We start from the raw sequence: 14818 nt of genomic DNA, 5'->3' as shown, positions 1-14818 counted from the left end.
TTTGACTGTATATACATATACACACACACATATATATATTCTGTATATATACTGTGTATATATATATATATATATATATATACACACACACACATATACAATATATATATATATATATATATATATATATATATATATATATATATATATATGTAAATATATATAGATTCAGACCACGGACGTTAAGACCCGAAAGCTCCTAACCATGCATGGAGGGTTCCATCCCAAATCCAGCACCCTGAGACTGCACGCAAGCCGAAAGGAAGGAGGCCGGGGACTTGTGAGTGTGAGAGCCACTGTCCAGGATGAAACATCCAAGCTCCATGAATACATCAAGGAGAAGGCTCCAACGGATGACGTACTCAGAGAAGGTCTCAGACAATGGGGAACAGAGGATGAGGCGCTGGAAGAGGGACCATCATGGGAGGACAAGCCCCTACACGGGATGTACCACCGGACCATAACTGAAGTGGCCGATCTCAAGAAGTCCTATCAGTGGCTAGAGAGGGCTGGCCTGAAGGACAGCACAGAGGCACTCATCCTGGCTGCTCAAGAGCAGGCCCTGAGCACCAGAGCCATTGAGGCCCAGATATACCACACCAGACAAGACCCAAGGTGTAGGTTGTGCAAAGAGGCACCTGAGACGATCCAACACATAACTGCAGGGTGTAAGATGCTGGCAGGGAAAGCCTACATGGAACGCCATAACCAGGTGGCTGGCATAGTCTACCGAAACATCTGTGCGGAGTATGGACTGGAAACCCCAAGGTCAAAATGGGAAACACCTCCGAAGGTGGTGGAGAATGACAGAGCGAAGATCCTGTGGGACTTCCAGATCCAGACATGGTAATGGCGAACCAACCAGATATCGTGATCATAGATAAAGGGCAGAGGAAAGCCGTTGTCATGGATGTAGCGGTCCCAAGTGATGGAAACATCAGAAAGAAGGAACACGAGAAACTCGAGAAATACCAAGGGCTCAGAGAGGAGCTGGAGAGAAGGTAAAGGTGACAGTCATGCCTGTGGTGGTCGGAGCACTTGGGGCAGTGACCCCCAAACTAGATGAGTGGTTGCAACAGATCCCGGGAACAACATCGGACATCTCAGTCCAGAAATGTGCAGTGCTGGGAACAGCAAGGATACTGCGCAGAACCCTCAAGCTTCCTGGCCTCTGGCAGAGGACCCGAGCTGAATGAGGGACGGACACCACCCGAGGGGTGAGACGAGGATTTTTAAAAATTTTTTTATATATACAGTATATATATATATATATATATATATATACAGTCAAACCTCGGTTTTCGAACGTCTCTGTTCTCGATCAAATCGGTTTTCGACCAAAGATTTCGAGTTTTTTTATGCCTCGGATTACGACCGAAATTCGGTTCTCGATCAAACTGAGCGTAATTAAATGCACCATTTGACTGCTCTCGCCTTCCTTACACGAGGAAGTGATGCTTCCTCGGGCAGACGAGGAAGTGATGCTTCCTCGTGTCGCTTTCCATTGTGAGCAGACGTGTTCAATAAACTTTTTTTTTTTTTAACAGCGTGGTTTCGGTTTTCGAACAACCTTCTGGAATGGATTATGGACGAAAACCGAGGTTTGACTGTATATATATATATATAAAAATATTCATATTTATGTTTTTCTTCCATTCTCGGTTTGCGACAATGGTGCTAAATTGCGAACCCTTGCCACCACCGGAATAGATAAACAATGCTTAACATTGGATTGACAAGTGATGTTGTGATGACACTAACCTATCACAAGTGTCACTGGCCTCGTGCAACACTGATTGGACTCGATTTGAATGAAGAAAAAAAATCTCCAAAGCTACAGCTTTTGAAGCGGGTTTTCCTTGGGCAATTTTGATCAGCCACATTTTCTTTTCTTTTTTTTTGCCTGCATGGTTAGCATGGCAAATATTCACAGCCCAGAAACCCCGTTTCAACTCACCATTGCCAATGTGGAGAATGGGGAGCATGAAGACTTGTGCTCTGTGACTATGAGCAGTTGAGTGGATGTGATTGGATGAGTGGACAAGTGTAAAAGTGCAAGTGAGTGTGTGTGTGAGAGAGAGAGGGAGAGAGAGAGAGCAAGAGAGTGAGAGAGCGAGATTGGTGTGGCCGTGTTTTCTTTTTTTTCCCCCCAAAACTCACCACCTTTGCAAATTTGAAAGTTACATTCTTCTACATCGCAATGTTGGTTTGAATTGGATTAATTTGTAGTTTAGTTTTCATGTATTATATTTTTGTAACAATGTATACGGTAGAGTAAAGAGGTTTTGTTCAGCGCTAATCCAATATCTGTGAGCAGAGGAGAACAGCACCACCATAAGGCAACAGTGTCAAATCGTGGTTGGCGTGCACACAACACCCTCATATGGTGCCTCCATCCCTTTTAGGAGCTTCATGCACTTCGGATGTTTAAGCTCCACCTCTTCTTGTGTGTGCAGGTTGAGGCAGGTTTACTCACATTCCTATTTTTTGGAGTGGGGGGGGGGGGGGGGGGGGTCGTAAACACTCAGAAGAGGCCAGTTCAGCAGAGGCATACAAAGAATATTCACAAGAACACAAAAGCTTCCTTTGGTTTGATGTGTGTGTGTGTGTGTGTGTGTATAACTTCCTGCAAGGTGCGTTGAAGGAGGTGTTAGATAAGTTTATACTTATCTATGTTCAAAGTCAAAATACATTTGAGATTTATTCATGCAAAACCTCTTAAATCTTCAATCTAGACGACCATCTTTGTTACCTTCCAGAAGGAGGTATTAAGAGTGATCACTTTGCAAATGATTTAGACAGAAAAGAACTTTAACATTTTGCCAAAAGTAAATATTTAGCCGAGATTGATTTTTTGTGTCTCGCTAAAACTGAGACTAAACATTTACCTCAGACTGAATTAGTACTTGCTAATTAATGAACGGAAGTATTTGGACGTAGTACCTGTCCAAGGTCCAGCGTGACGTTGACCTCGTTGAACTCCGTACTGCGTGACAGCGGCGGGCTCTGCCACCATCTCTCAGTGCCATCAATGGCGTTTGTGATGGGGTGGGCACGGTCGCTGTCGCCTTGGCGACAGATGTCACAGTACTGGCCCTGAAAGAGACATTAGCATGAATTCATTGTCAGTGTGATGTACCATTTTTTTAAAATATATTTTAAAAAATATCTTGATGTCACGGAGACTGAGTGTTTTATTCTGTGTATGTTAGTGAAAGATTATTATTACATACTATTATTATTAAGTACTCATCCCTCTTGTCACAGGACATGAACTTAGCTAAACTTTACAATTTTTCCTACTGGGTAATCTAATGGGGAAAAAAAACAGTTTCTGTTCATTTCTGAAATCCTCAGGCCTGAGAAAATAATGTTTATTCGCGTTATTGATTGTGTTTTATGATCAATCTTATGCACAGCATATCCCAACAGCTGCAGCTGTTTTATTAAAGTACAGTCAAACCTCGGTTTTCGACCATAATCCCTTCCAGAAGGCTGTTCGAAAACCGAATTGTTCGAAAACCGAAACCACGCTCTTTTTAATAAAAACATCTTTATTGAATACGTCTGTTCACAATGGAATGCTACACGAGGAAGCATCACTTCCTCGTCTACCTGAGGAAGCGTCACTTCCTTGTGTAAGCAAGGCGAGAGGAGTCAAGTGAGGCATTCAAGTGCGCTCAGTTTGTTCGAGAACCGATATTCGGTTGTCATCCGAGGCATAAAAAATTCTAAATTTTTGGTCAAAAACCGATTTGGTCGAGGACAGAGACGTTCGAAAACCGAGGTTTGACTGTAGTTTAACGGCCATCTTGAGAAAGAGTTGAGCATGTGCCACAAGTGTAAGAGTGTTGTGTCCAGCAAAGTGGTGCAAAATCACTGTGAAGTGCTCCGATCGATGTCATAAGCAACATCACTTCTTAAAATCACCAGCAGGTGCAGCACAGTCAATGATAAGCCACCCCCAACGCCCACCTCACAGAAACACTACCTAAATTAGCTGCAATCCTGCTTCAAGGGGACAACAGAACAGGCAGAGGAGGTGGGGCTCAAATTGGGATAATCCCACCAGAGCAGCACGGACAAACACGCTTCAAATGGCCGACACGGGTCAGTCACCAGGAGGAATGTGGGTAGGAGGTGGGAAGCTCGTCAGCCTTCATCATTAACTCATCAAGACCGAGCAGAAGCCTTCACCTTTCTACATGCTAAATACACCATGGTATCAAGTCATCTGCAGTACATGATAACACACTAACAAGTCAACAATGTTAACATGCTATAAAGCTCAGATGTCATTATACAAGACACTAAGATGTCATCATCAACATGTTAAAAAGTCAACAACATGCTCACAAAATAAGAAGCCATCAACGCAATCATTAACCTGCTAACATGGCAAGATGCTTCCAACAAGCTATGAAGTTCAAGTCATCAACACGATGATCTGCTAAAAAGCCATCAACACACAAATTCTCAGCATGTTAACAAAGAATCTACATGTTAGCATGCTATGAAGTCATTAATGTGATCCCATACAATGAAGTGCTGATCAACATATTATATAATCAACAAAATGCTATGAAGTAATTCACACGCTCAGATGCCATCAAAGCGCTATGAGGTCATGGACATGCTAACAAACTATTGCAGGGATGTAACAATAACGGTGATATCGCAATATTAAAATTGCCACAATATCATTGTTATCTTATGATATTAAAAGCAGCACATAGCCATCAAAAAACATTATTTTTCACCCACTTCAGCCAAAGACAGCATTGTGAATTACATGACAATAACATGATTGGCCAATTCTGCTGTTATTATGTAGCAAAAAGACAATATTGTGCTTTTTTCTTCTCAATATTATGAGGATTTTTTTTGATTAGAATATCCATCCATCCATTTTCCGAACCGCTTGATGCTCACTAGGGTCGCGGGGGTGCTGGAGCCTATCCCAGCCGTCTTCGGGCAGTAGGCGGGGGACACCCTGAATCAGTTGCCAGCCAATCGCAGGGCACACAGAGACGAACAACCATCCACGCCCACACTCACACCTAGGGACAATTTGGAGTGTCCAATCAACCTGCCATGCATGTTTTTGGAATGTGGGAGGAAACCGGAGCACCCGGAGAAAACCCACGCAGGCCCGGGGAGAACATGCAAACTCCACACAGGGAGGCCGGAGCTGGAATCGAACCCGGTACCTCTGCACTGTGAAGCCGACGTGCTAACCACTGGACTACCGGGCCGCCTTGATTAGAATAGTGTGAGATTTTATACAGTATTGTGAGCTATTGCAAACCTCCCAAAAATATTGTGATCATTATCAATTAACAATGTGATATTGTATCCTGATGTTTGGATATCTTAACATCCCTCCTAGAAGGCCACTGAGAAACATGCCAAAGTGTCGTGGGAAAGGGGAGGGGGCTCTTGTGAGGGAGGAGTTAATCTGAAGTACAAGGGCCAACTCAGCAGCCAAAGCGAAAGGGGAGGAGCCTGAGGAAAAGGGGGAGGGGCCTTTATTTATCCAGGTAAGGCAATTGAGAACAGATTCTTATTTGCAGTATCGACCTGGCAGCAGAGTAAAATAAAACTAAATAAAAGAATGACATGTCCTGGTAGAGTGTAATTATTGTCATATACAGTAGTCACATCATACAGTATATTACATCATTGCAAATGGTGAATAACAGGTTCAAAACAAACATTCTCAAACAGGTGATGAATTGGTGAATTCACCGTATTGGGATGAATTTGGTGAATTTCATTATTTGTTGCAGCGTTCCAGCCTTGTATAGCAACAATTCCCAACTACTCGTTCAGGGGTGTCAAACGGATGCGTTGATTTGGTCAGGTATAAAAAGTAAAAGGACCTGAGTGAGCCTTACCAGCAGATGACAAAGAAACATTGAAATTGAAATGTGTTACTTGTCAAAAGTTTGAAGTCTGTTATACTGGACATGTATTTGTATGGTGATTAACCTGCAAGTTCATTTTACACACAAACTAAAGTCACGGTTTGATTTAAAAAATGAATACATGTACAGTGCAAAATGCATGCATGTGTAAAACATGACACCCATTCAACTACTGGTCACAAAAACATGTATAACAAGGATTAACGTCCTTATAACTTTATTAATTAAATGCACGGGCGGCCCGGTAGTCCAGTGGTTAGCACGTCGGCTTCACAGTGCAGAGGTACCGGGTTCGATTCCAGCTCCGGCCTCCCTGTGTGGAGTTTGCTTGTTCTCCCCGGGCCTGCGTGGGTTTTCTCCGGGTGCTCCGTTTTCCTCCCACATTCCAAAAACATGCATGTCAGGCTGATTGGACGCTCTAAATTGTCCCTAGGTGTGAGTGTGGGCGTGGATGGTTGTTCGTCTCTGTGTGCCCTGCGATTGGCTGGCAACTGATTCAGGGTGTCCCCCGCCTACTGCCCGGAGATGGCTGGGATAGGCTCCAGCACCCCCCGCGACCCTAGTGAGGATCAAGCGGTTCGGAAAATGGATGGATGGAATTAAATGCACTGCACCATGCAATGCATTCTGGGAACCATAGATATGCAAAATAGGTGGATATGACACCTCCGAAAGAAGACTCAATTGGCAGTGTTCTAAGTGTGTTCGTGGACAGGGTTGACCCTGTCCCTCCCTACACGCCAACGCGCACAATTTCGATTTGCGAAAATGACAAGAATCTGACCAATCTGAGGGAACACTCCAACATGTACCCGACACGTCTCAGGTCCCATCCGCTACCCTTAATTCCGAATAGGGTCCCACCACTGGGCCACAGTTGAATTCAACGGTAACTAAAGGACAAGATGAAAGACGTGGGTTGCCAAAACTGTGGTTAAATGGTAGTTATTCCAAAATTTAATTGAATTGACCACAACTTTATTGTCAAATGTGCTGTACGTATGTGTCACATACAGCACAGATGAAATTTCTTCCCTCTCAACATAAAACAAGAGAAGCCGCTGCGGGTGTCCGCGCCGCAATCAAAAGAAAAGTTAACAAAAAATGACAAAATAATACAAGACAACGCATGAGACACAATCAAAAAAAATGTTACTTGAATCGATTCTGTATTCAATTCAACTTCACTGCATTTATGTAAAAGAAGTCGGACAACCACATTCTTTGATTGGGACATTTTCCTGCCACTGGATATTTGTGTTTTATTTATTGATTGATTTCATTTACTTACTCCATTTTATTGTGTGTTCTATACAAAATATGGATTTGATGAAAAATGGAAACAACGTCACAGAAAATTGCCATTCATTTCATGCAACTTAAGGGAAAATGCTCTATAAAGTTATACAGGAGTCCAAAAGCGATCTCTTATTTATTTATTTTTACAATATGTGGACCGTTGACCCCCGCTATTTGCAGGGAACAGGCCTATTTAATTTGTAAGATTTCATTGGTACGGCCCACTTGGGAACAGATTTTCCTCCATGCAGCCCCACAGCGAAAATGAATTTCACACCCCTTCACTTGTCGGCTGTGAGAGATCATCAGGGGTGACGGGGAAAATGATCTAACTGCATGTATTGTATTGATTAATTACATAATTGTTCATCTATGACAGTGACGAATATAGGCAGAACAATACAATGCTGTTTCATTACAATAAGGTACAATACACGTGCATTCGTTATGATGAATGAAAATGAACACAATAAGTAAAACTAAAATTGGAAGAAAAAAAAAAGATTTCATAAAATAAATTAAATTAGATATGTCCATATCTCTGTCTATGCATCCATGAATCTGTCTGTCTCTCATCCATCTGTTAGGATGCATTGTTTGTCCACGGTGTCGCCCCTCCCTTTTTGTTGTTTCCTTTTTCAGTGTGGACTGGGCATCTCGCTAATTGGTGCACCTGCCTCCCTTACACACCTGCGAGTCTTTTGCTCATCAGCCACATGCAGCATAAAAGCCAGCTTCAACCTGTTTGCCAGTTCGTCAGCGTTCTTTCTGCCGTACTCGCTCCTGCCAAGCTGCTACACCCCAGCATTCCTGTACTTGGTCATTTTGACTCCCTTTCAGCTCCTGCCACCAAGACCTGTCCCACTTCCTGGCAATAAACCATTCGGAGTTCATTGTGTCTGCGTGTGGGTCCTGTGCTCTTTTTCCACAAAGCCGAAGCGTTGACGCATGCGTCGGGCTCACAGAGCAATCCACGTGTCGGTGCATGTGCTGCTTCATTACATCACGTGATTGACACGTGAACTGCACCGGCGCAGTCTAGACTGCATCGGCTGCGTCGACACAGTCCAGGCTGCGCCACTCAGTCCAGGGGGCGTCGACGCAGCAAAAGCCCGCACAGTGTTTTCTAAGGAAGTGCGTCTGGCGACAGGATGCCGACTGCCGAAACAAGTCAGACCTCAGCCTCGCTTGAATAAAAATATATGTTTGGCAATACGGAAAACAAACTGATTATCAGAAAAAATGTGTCCGTCTGACTTCGAGCGTCGTGTCGGCTGTCATATAATAGGCTATTATTATATGAGAAGTGCTTTATGAAGGTTTGTACTGTACGTCATACTCCAGTTGATTGAGAGGTCCCGCCTATAAGGGGGAGTTCCAGAAAGTGACTGCGAGTGAGCACACCGCATGTTTGATGACTCTGCCACGTTGTTATTAAAAGTCACATAAAACGTAAACCTTGTCTGCTGACCATCATTATATCGGCTAGGCTAGCTTAGCTGTTGTCGTAGTTCAAAGCTTAATATGTGGCGTGGTTTGGGTCGGCGCCGCGAGTACGTGCTCGCGCGCACAGCAGAGAGCAGCGGACTATCGACTGCTGACACGCGCTTCACTCGAGTGACGTTGCTACAGTACGTGCATATTATGGAGCAGCTTCCGGACAAACACAAATTGTCCGCCGTGTAGAGCCATTTTGATCTCCTTTTGGAGAATAAGGTATTTATTAAAATCTCCTTGTCTCACCAAGTGCCTCTCGGATTTTTGACATGTCTTATTCCATCGTGTGTGTGTGTTCTCCACAACAGGGGAAATAGCATGCATTAAACGCAACAGACTGAAATTTAAAACACTGGAGCATCTTATTTTTCTAAATCAAAATTTGTCAAGACAAAGCCCACGAGCATCCTCATTCACATGATTTTCACATTATTGAAACACATTGAATGATACAATATGAATGCATGGATGTGAATGATATTGTCAAGGGTCAAGGTCATCTTTATTGTCAAATATGCTTTATGTATGACATGCAGCATAGATGAAATTTCTTCCTCTCAATCCTCAGTGCATACATGCATGCAAACATGCTGTGCATTAAACACACACAGCTAAGAAAGGATAGCAGCTACACTGTATAAAAAAAGACATGTAATCTGAACCGTATAGCTCAGGGGTGCCCAAACATTTTGGACCGAAGATCTACTTTTCGATCAACTAACCTCACGGGATCTACCCTTACAGACACACACACACATGCACACCCACATGCACACGTACACGCACACGCACTCATACACACACACGGGCACACACACGCACACGCCATGATGAGAAACAGCCTGAAACTGAGGCATGAGATGCACTTTTGCAGCCTGTTAACTATCGTAGCTCACACGTACCGTTTTAAAGTGCTTCCCTGGGCCCTCCTAGGTTCCTATTCTTTGCCCGTGCCCTCGGTGAATTGTACACGAAGCAAACTAAAATAAAAGATAGAGCGCAACAGCTCTGATCACAAGCTGCAATTGCAGACTGCTGAGCGCAAACAACTTCCGGTGACGTCATCACGCGCCACCATAAATTCAAGATTTACCTGCTTTATTTTATTTTTTAAATATTTATTTTGTGAAAAGGAGACTGATAGGATGATTATGGTGCAGCGTACATTAACACAAAAAAATATATTACTAACATGTACAAAGACACAAAAATGGTTGTTTGTTTTTTTTCTCCTCGACACTCTTCGGATCTACTTGGGACCTGTTTTAGATCTACCGGTAGATCAGGATCGACGGAATGGGCACCCCTGGTATAGACAATATAAACAATATAAACACCATAAACAACATAAACAATTGTGGGTAGAGTGAGGTAGTGCATTGTATACACTTCATCATCAAATCAGTCTGTTCAGTCTGTCAAGTGGGTTGCCTGCAGGGATTTTGAAGGTCCAGCAGGTGGCAGTGGTCAGTGACACAGTATCAGCACAGTATGTCATTGTGTCGACACGCCTCATGAGGGCTCATGGACCCATCACTACCTAACACCATCAGTCTTTTTTTAATCTTCACACAGGATATACCATACATATGGCCACATTCAGATTGGTTTATCCTCAAAATATCTGACATCTGAGCTAGGCGCTAGACAGAAAACTATATACAGCTATGCGGCAGTCCTCCATTCCCTCCCTCCTGTGTCTTAATGACCATTTAAATTCCAGCTTTTGCAATTAGTAAATCAAATTGCGATTATACTGGAAATGCAATTAATCATTCAGCCCTACTTGCAAACGTCTTTTGTTTGTTTGTTTGGGGTTTTTTTGCTATATTTTGGTCCATGCTGGATTCGAACTCATCGCGCGGCAGGCAGCAGACCACGTGTTCTTGAAAACTGACTGCACAAGGAACATCCTTCCTAGTGTTGTTCAATGCAAAGCACTTCGCTTTGCACTTTGTATTTTGTGACATGAGTATGGTATTATTTATAGTTTATCCATCCAACTATTTTCTAATGCACTCATCCTCTAAAGTAGGGGTCCCTAACCGCCGGTCCACGGACCGGTACCAGGCCGCACAATAAGAACTTACATTAATTTCGTTGTATTTATTCTGGAATACGAAAGATATTTTATTTTGAAAAATTACCCGATTCCCTGTTACATCCGTCTGTGTCACTCTTGACGCACGTCAAACCACGCTTCTCCGTCACGTGACGGATTACGCTAAAAACAAAACGCTGGAGCTTGCTCAATGAGTAAAATAAACTGCTGGAGATCGCAAATGACGGCGGCCTGAAAAGTATGTTCGAGACAACGACTCTGCCGGTGTTCTGGATTCAAGTTATGGCTGAATACTGTACTCTGAGATCACCACAATAGCACTGTTGCTATTTCCGGCAGGTGACATAGTCTCTCCAGCATGTCCTGGGTCGTCCTCGGGGTCTCCTCCCGGTGGGACATGCCCGGAACACCTCGCCAGGGAGGCGTTCAGGAGGCATCCGAATCAGATGCCCAAGCCACCTCATCTGGCTCCTCTCGATGTGGAGGAGAAGCGGCTCGACTCTGAGCCCCTCCCGGATGACCGAGCTTCTCACCTTATCTCTAAGGGAGAGCCCGGACACCCTGCAGAGAAAACTCATTTCGGCCGCTTGTATCCGGGATCTCGTTCTTTCGGTCAGGACCCATAGCTCGTGACCATAGATGAGGGTTGGGACGTAGATCGACCGGTAAATTGAGAGCTTCACCCTTTCGCTTAGCTCCTTCTTTAACACGACAGACCGATACAACGTCCCCATCACAGCAGACGCTGCACCGATCCGCCTGTCGATCTCTCGCTCCCTCCTGCCCTCACTTGTGAACAAGACCCCAAGATACTTAAACTCCTCCACTTGGGGCAAGATCTCCTCCCCGACCCAGAGGGGGCACTCCACCCTTTTCCGACTGAGGACCATTGTTTCAGATTTGGAGGTGCTGATTTTCATCCCAACTCCTTTACACTCGGCTGCGAAACACTCCAGTGAGAGTTGGAGAGCCCTGCTTGAAGGAGCCAACAGTACCACATCATCTGGAAAAAGCAGAAATGCAATACTGAGGCCACCAAAACGGACCCCCTCAACGCTTCGGCTGCGCCTAGAAATTCTGTCCATGAAGGTTATGAACAGAATCGGCGACAAAGGGCAGCCTTGGCGGAGTCCTACCCTCACTGGAAACGATTCCGACTTACTGCCGGAAATGCGAACCAAACTCTGACATCGGTGGTATAGTGATCGAACAGCCCGTATCAGGGGGTTCGGTACCCCATACCCACGAAGCACCCCCCACAGAACTCCCCGGGGGACACGGTCAAACGCCTTCTCCAAGTCCACAAAACACGTGTAGACTGGTTGGGCGAATTCCCACATACCCTCGAGGACCCTGCTAAGGGTGTAGAGCTGGTCCACTGTTCCATGGCCGGGACGAAAACCACACTGCTCCTCCTCAATCTGAGGCTCGACTTCCTGACGGACCCACTTCTCCAGTACCCCTGAATAGACCTTACCAGGGACGCTGAGGAGTGTGATCCCTCTGTAGTTGGAACACACCCTCTGGTCCCCCTTTTTAAAAAGAGGGACCACAACCCCGGTCTGCCAATCCAGAGGCACTCTCCCCGCTGACCACGCGATGTTGCAGAGGCGTGTCAACCAGGAGAGCCCCACAACATCCAGAGCCTTGAGGAGCTCCGGGCGGATCTCGTCCACCCCTGGGGCCTTGCCACCGAGGAGCTTTTTAACCACATCGGTGACTTCAACCACAGAGATAGGAGAGCCCACCTCAGGGTCCTCAGACTCTGCTTCCTCCAAAGGTGTGTTGGTGGAGCTGAGGAGGTCTTTGAAGTACTCTGCCCACCGGTTCACAACGTCCCGAGTCGAAGTCAGCAGCGCCCCATCCCCACTGTACACAGTGTTAGTGGTGCACTGCTTCCCCCTCCTGAGACGTCGGATGGTGGACCAGAATTTCCTCGAAGCCGTCCGGAAGTCGGCTTCCATGGCCTCACCGAAGTCTTCCCACGCTCTGGTTTTTGCCTCGGCGACCACCGAAGCTGCGTTCCGCTTGGCCAGTCGATACCCGTCAGCTGCCTCTGGGGTCCCACAGGCCATAAAGGCCCGATAGGACTCCTTCTTCAGCTTGACGGCATCCCTTACTGCTGGTGTCCACCAGCGAGTACGGGGGTTGCCGCCATGACAGGCACCAACCACCTTACGTCCACAACTCAGATTGGCCGCATCAACAATAGAGGCAGGGAACATGGTCCATTCGGACTCAATGTCCGCCGCATCCCCCGGGACACGGGAAAAGCGCTGCCGGAGGTGGGAATTGAAACTCTTTCTGACAGGGGATTCCGCCAGACGCTCCCAACAAACCCTCACAATACGTTTGGGTCTGCCATAAACATTACCATTGCGATCAGAGTGTTTATTATTATCTCTCAAAAACACCACAGTGTTCATGCAGCTCTTACCATATTATTTTGTAGTATTTATCCGCCACACCTTAAATGCCGGTCCGTGAAAATATTGTCTGACATAAACCGGTCCGTGGGGCAAAAAAGGTTGGGGACCCCTGATCTCAAGGGGTCTGGCAACCAGTCACTGAACTGGTTGCCAGCCAATCGCGATATTTATACTTTATTAATTGTAAAATGTTATGCCTTTTTTACCATGCCATTTTTTGAAAAATAAATGCTTTCCATCCATTATCCAAGCTGCTTATATATATACATATATATATATATATATATATGTACACATATACATACATGTATATACAGTATATACATATATACTGTATATATACTGTATATTTCATTCATTCATTTTCAGATCCTCACGAGGGTCGCGGGGGGTGCTGGAGCCTATCCCAGCTGTCTTCGGGCAGTAGGCAGGGGACACCCTGAACCGGTTGCCAGCCAATCGCAGGGCACACAGATACGAACAACCATGCGCGCTCACACTCACACCTAGGGACAATTTAGAGTGTTCAATCAGCCTGCCATGCATGTTTTTGGAATGTGGGAGGAAACCAGAGTACCCGGAGAAAACCCACGCGGGCCCGGGGAGAACATGCAAACTCCACACAGGGAGGCTGGAGCTGGAATGGAACCCGGTAACTCTGCACTGTGAGGTCAACACGCTAACCACTGGACCACCGGGCTGCCATATATATATATATATATATATATATATATATATACAGTATATATACACATACATACATACATACATACACACACACACACACACACACACACACACACACACACACACACACATACATATGACCACACAGTGCAGAGGTACCGGGTTCAATTCCAGCTCCGGCCTCCCTGTGTGGAGCAATATACAGTAAAGCAGTACAAAATGACTTCTCAGCTGTGGGTGTCACAACAAGGTAAAAGTTATTTCCTTTGTGTCAAAGGTGTCACTGGTGATGTGACTGAATTGTTGATCGCCAGCCCACGGGAGTCGCGTCGTCAGTTCGTTTCGGTAGGGCTCACCTGGATGGTCTGTCCCGGGTCTCCAGAAACCGGTCCGCCGACCAGCTTGCAGTAGAGGTCGGGCACGCTCTTTCCAGCCTCGTCTTCTCCGCAGGTGGCAGTGGCAGTGATCTTGGTGCCCTCGGCCAGGTTGAAATACGGCGGATGCAGGCTGAAGCCGTTCACGCCGCCGCTGCTCGCGGCCTCTTTTGCCGACACCGGAAGCAAAAGCACGGCCGAAACTAACGGCAGTAAAGCGAGGCGCGCGAGGGGCGCCATCACGGACACCACCTGTGCTGAGAAAAGTTGTGAGCTAAGCGGGACGCTGAACTTGCTGTTTGGGGAAGTAGCGGATCGAGTGAGGAAAAGCTGACTCCGTACTCGAGGCTTAGCGGTCAGGGTGCCCGTGTGCGTGACTGTGCAGGCGATGTGTGTGCGCCTGCTCTGTCCGTGCCTAAAAGGGGTCGCGAGAACGCTCAAGTGGGCCTCCTACTTTTGGTCACGTTACCTGCACGCTCGTGCACGCGCAAAGGGGTGGGAGTTGGCGGAATTTTAGTGCGTAGTCACGTGATCGTGGTTTAT

General features: G+C 45.8%; 1 protein-coding gene across 2 annotated transcripts in view; it reads right to left on the bottom strand.

The window, feature by feature from the left end:
• Positions 1 to 14684, bottom strand: part of lama5 (laminin, alpha 5) — a 163865-nt gene extending 149181 nt beyond the window's left edge. For both annotated transcript variants that reach the window (XM_086127741.1, XM_086127749.1), the window contains exons 1-2: positions 14258 to 14684; positions 2944 to 3096 (exon numbers count right to left, since the gene is read on the bottom strand). In XM_086127741.1, the coding sequence (XP_085983867.1) occupies positions 2944 to 3096; positions 14258 to 14515 (411 nt within the window). In that variant the 5' untranslated portion in view covers positions 14516 to 14684. The remainder of the gene's footprint in view (positions 1 to 2943; positions 3097 to 14257) is intronic.
• Positions 14685 to 14818: the final 134 nt, after the last annotated feature.

Source organism: Hippocampus guttulatus, chromosome 1 (genome assembly GCF_054856545.1).
Source record: "Hippocampus guttulatus isolate MCC_2025c chromosome 1, RoL_Hgut_1.0, whole genome shotgun sequence".
In the NCBI taxonomy this organism is placed as follows: domain Eukaryota; kingdom Metazoa; phylum Chordata; class Actinopteri; order Syngnathiformes; family Syngnathidae; genus Hippocampus; species Hippocampus guttulatus.
Note: the sequence above shows the minus strand (reverse complement) of the source record. Positions and strands in the feature narration are given on the sequence as shown.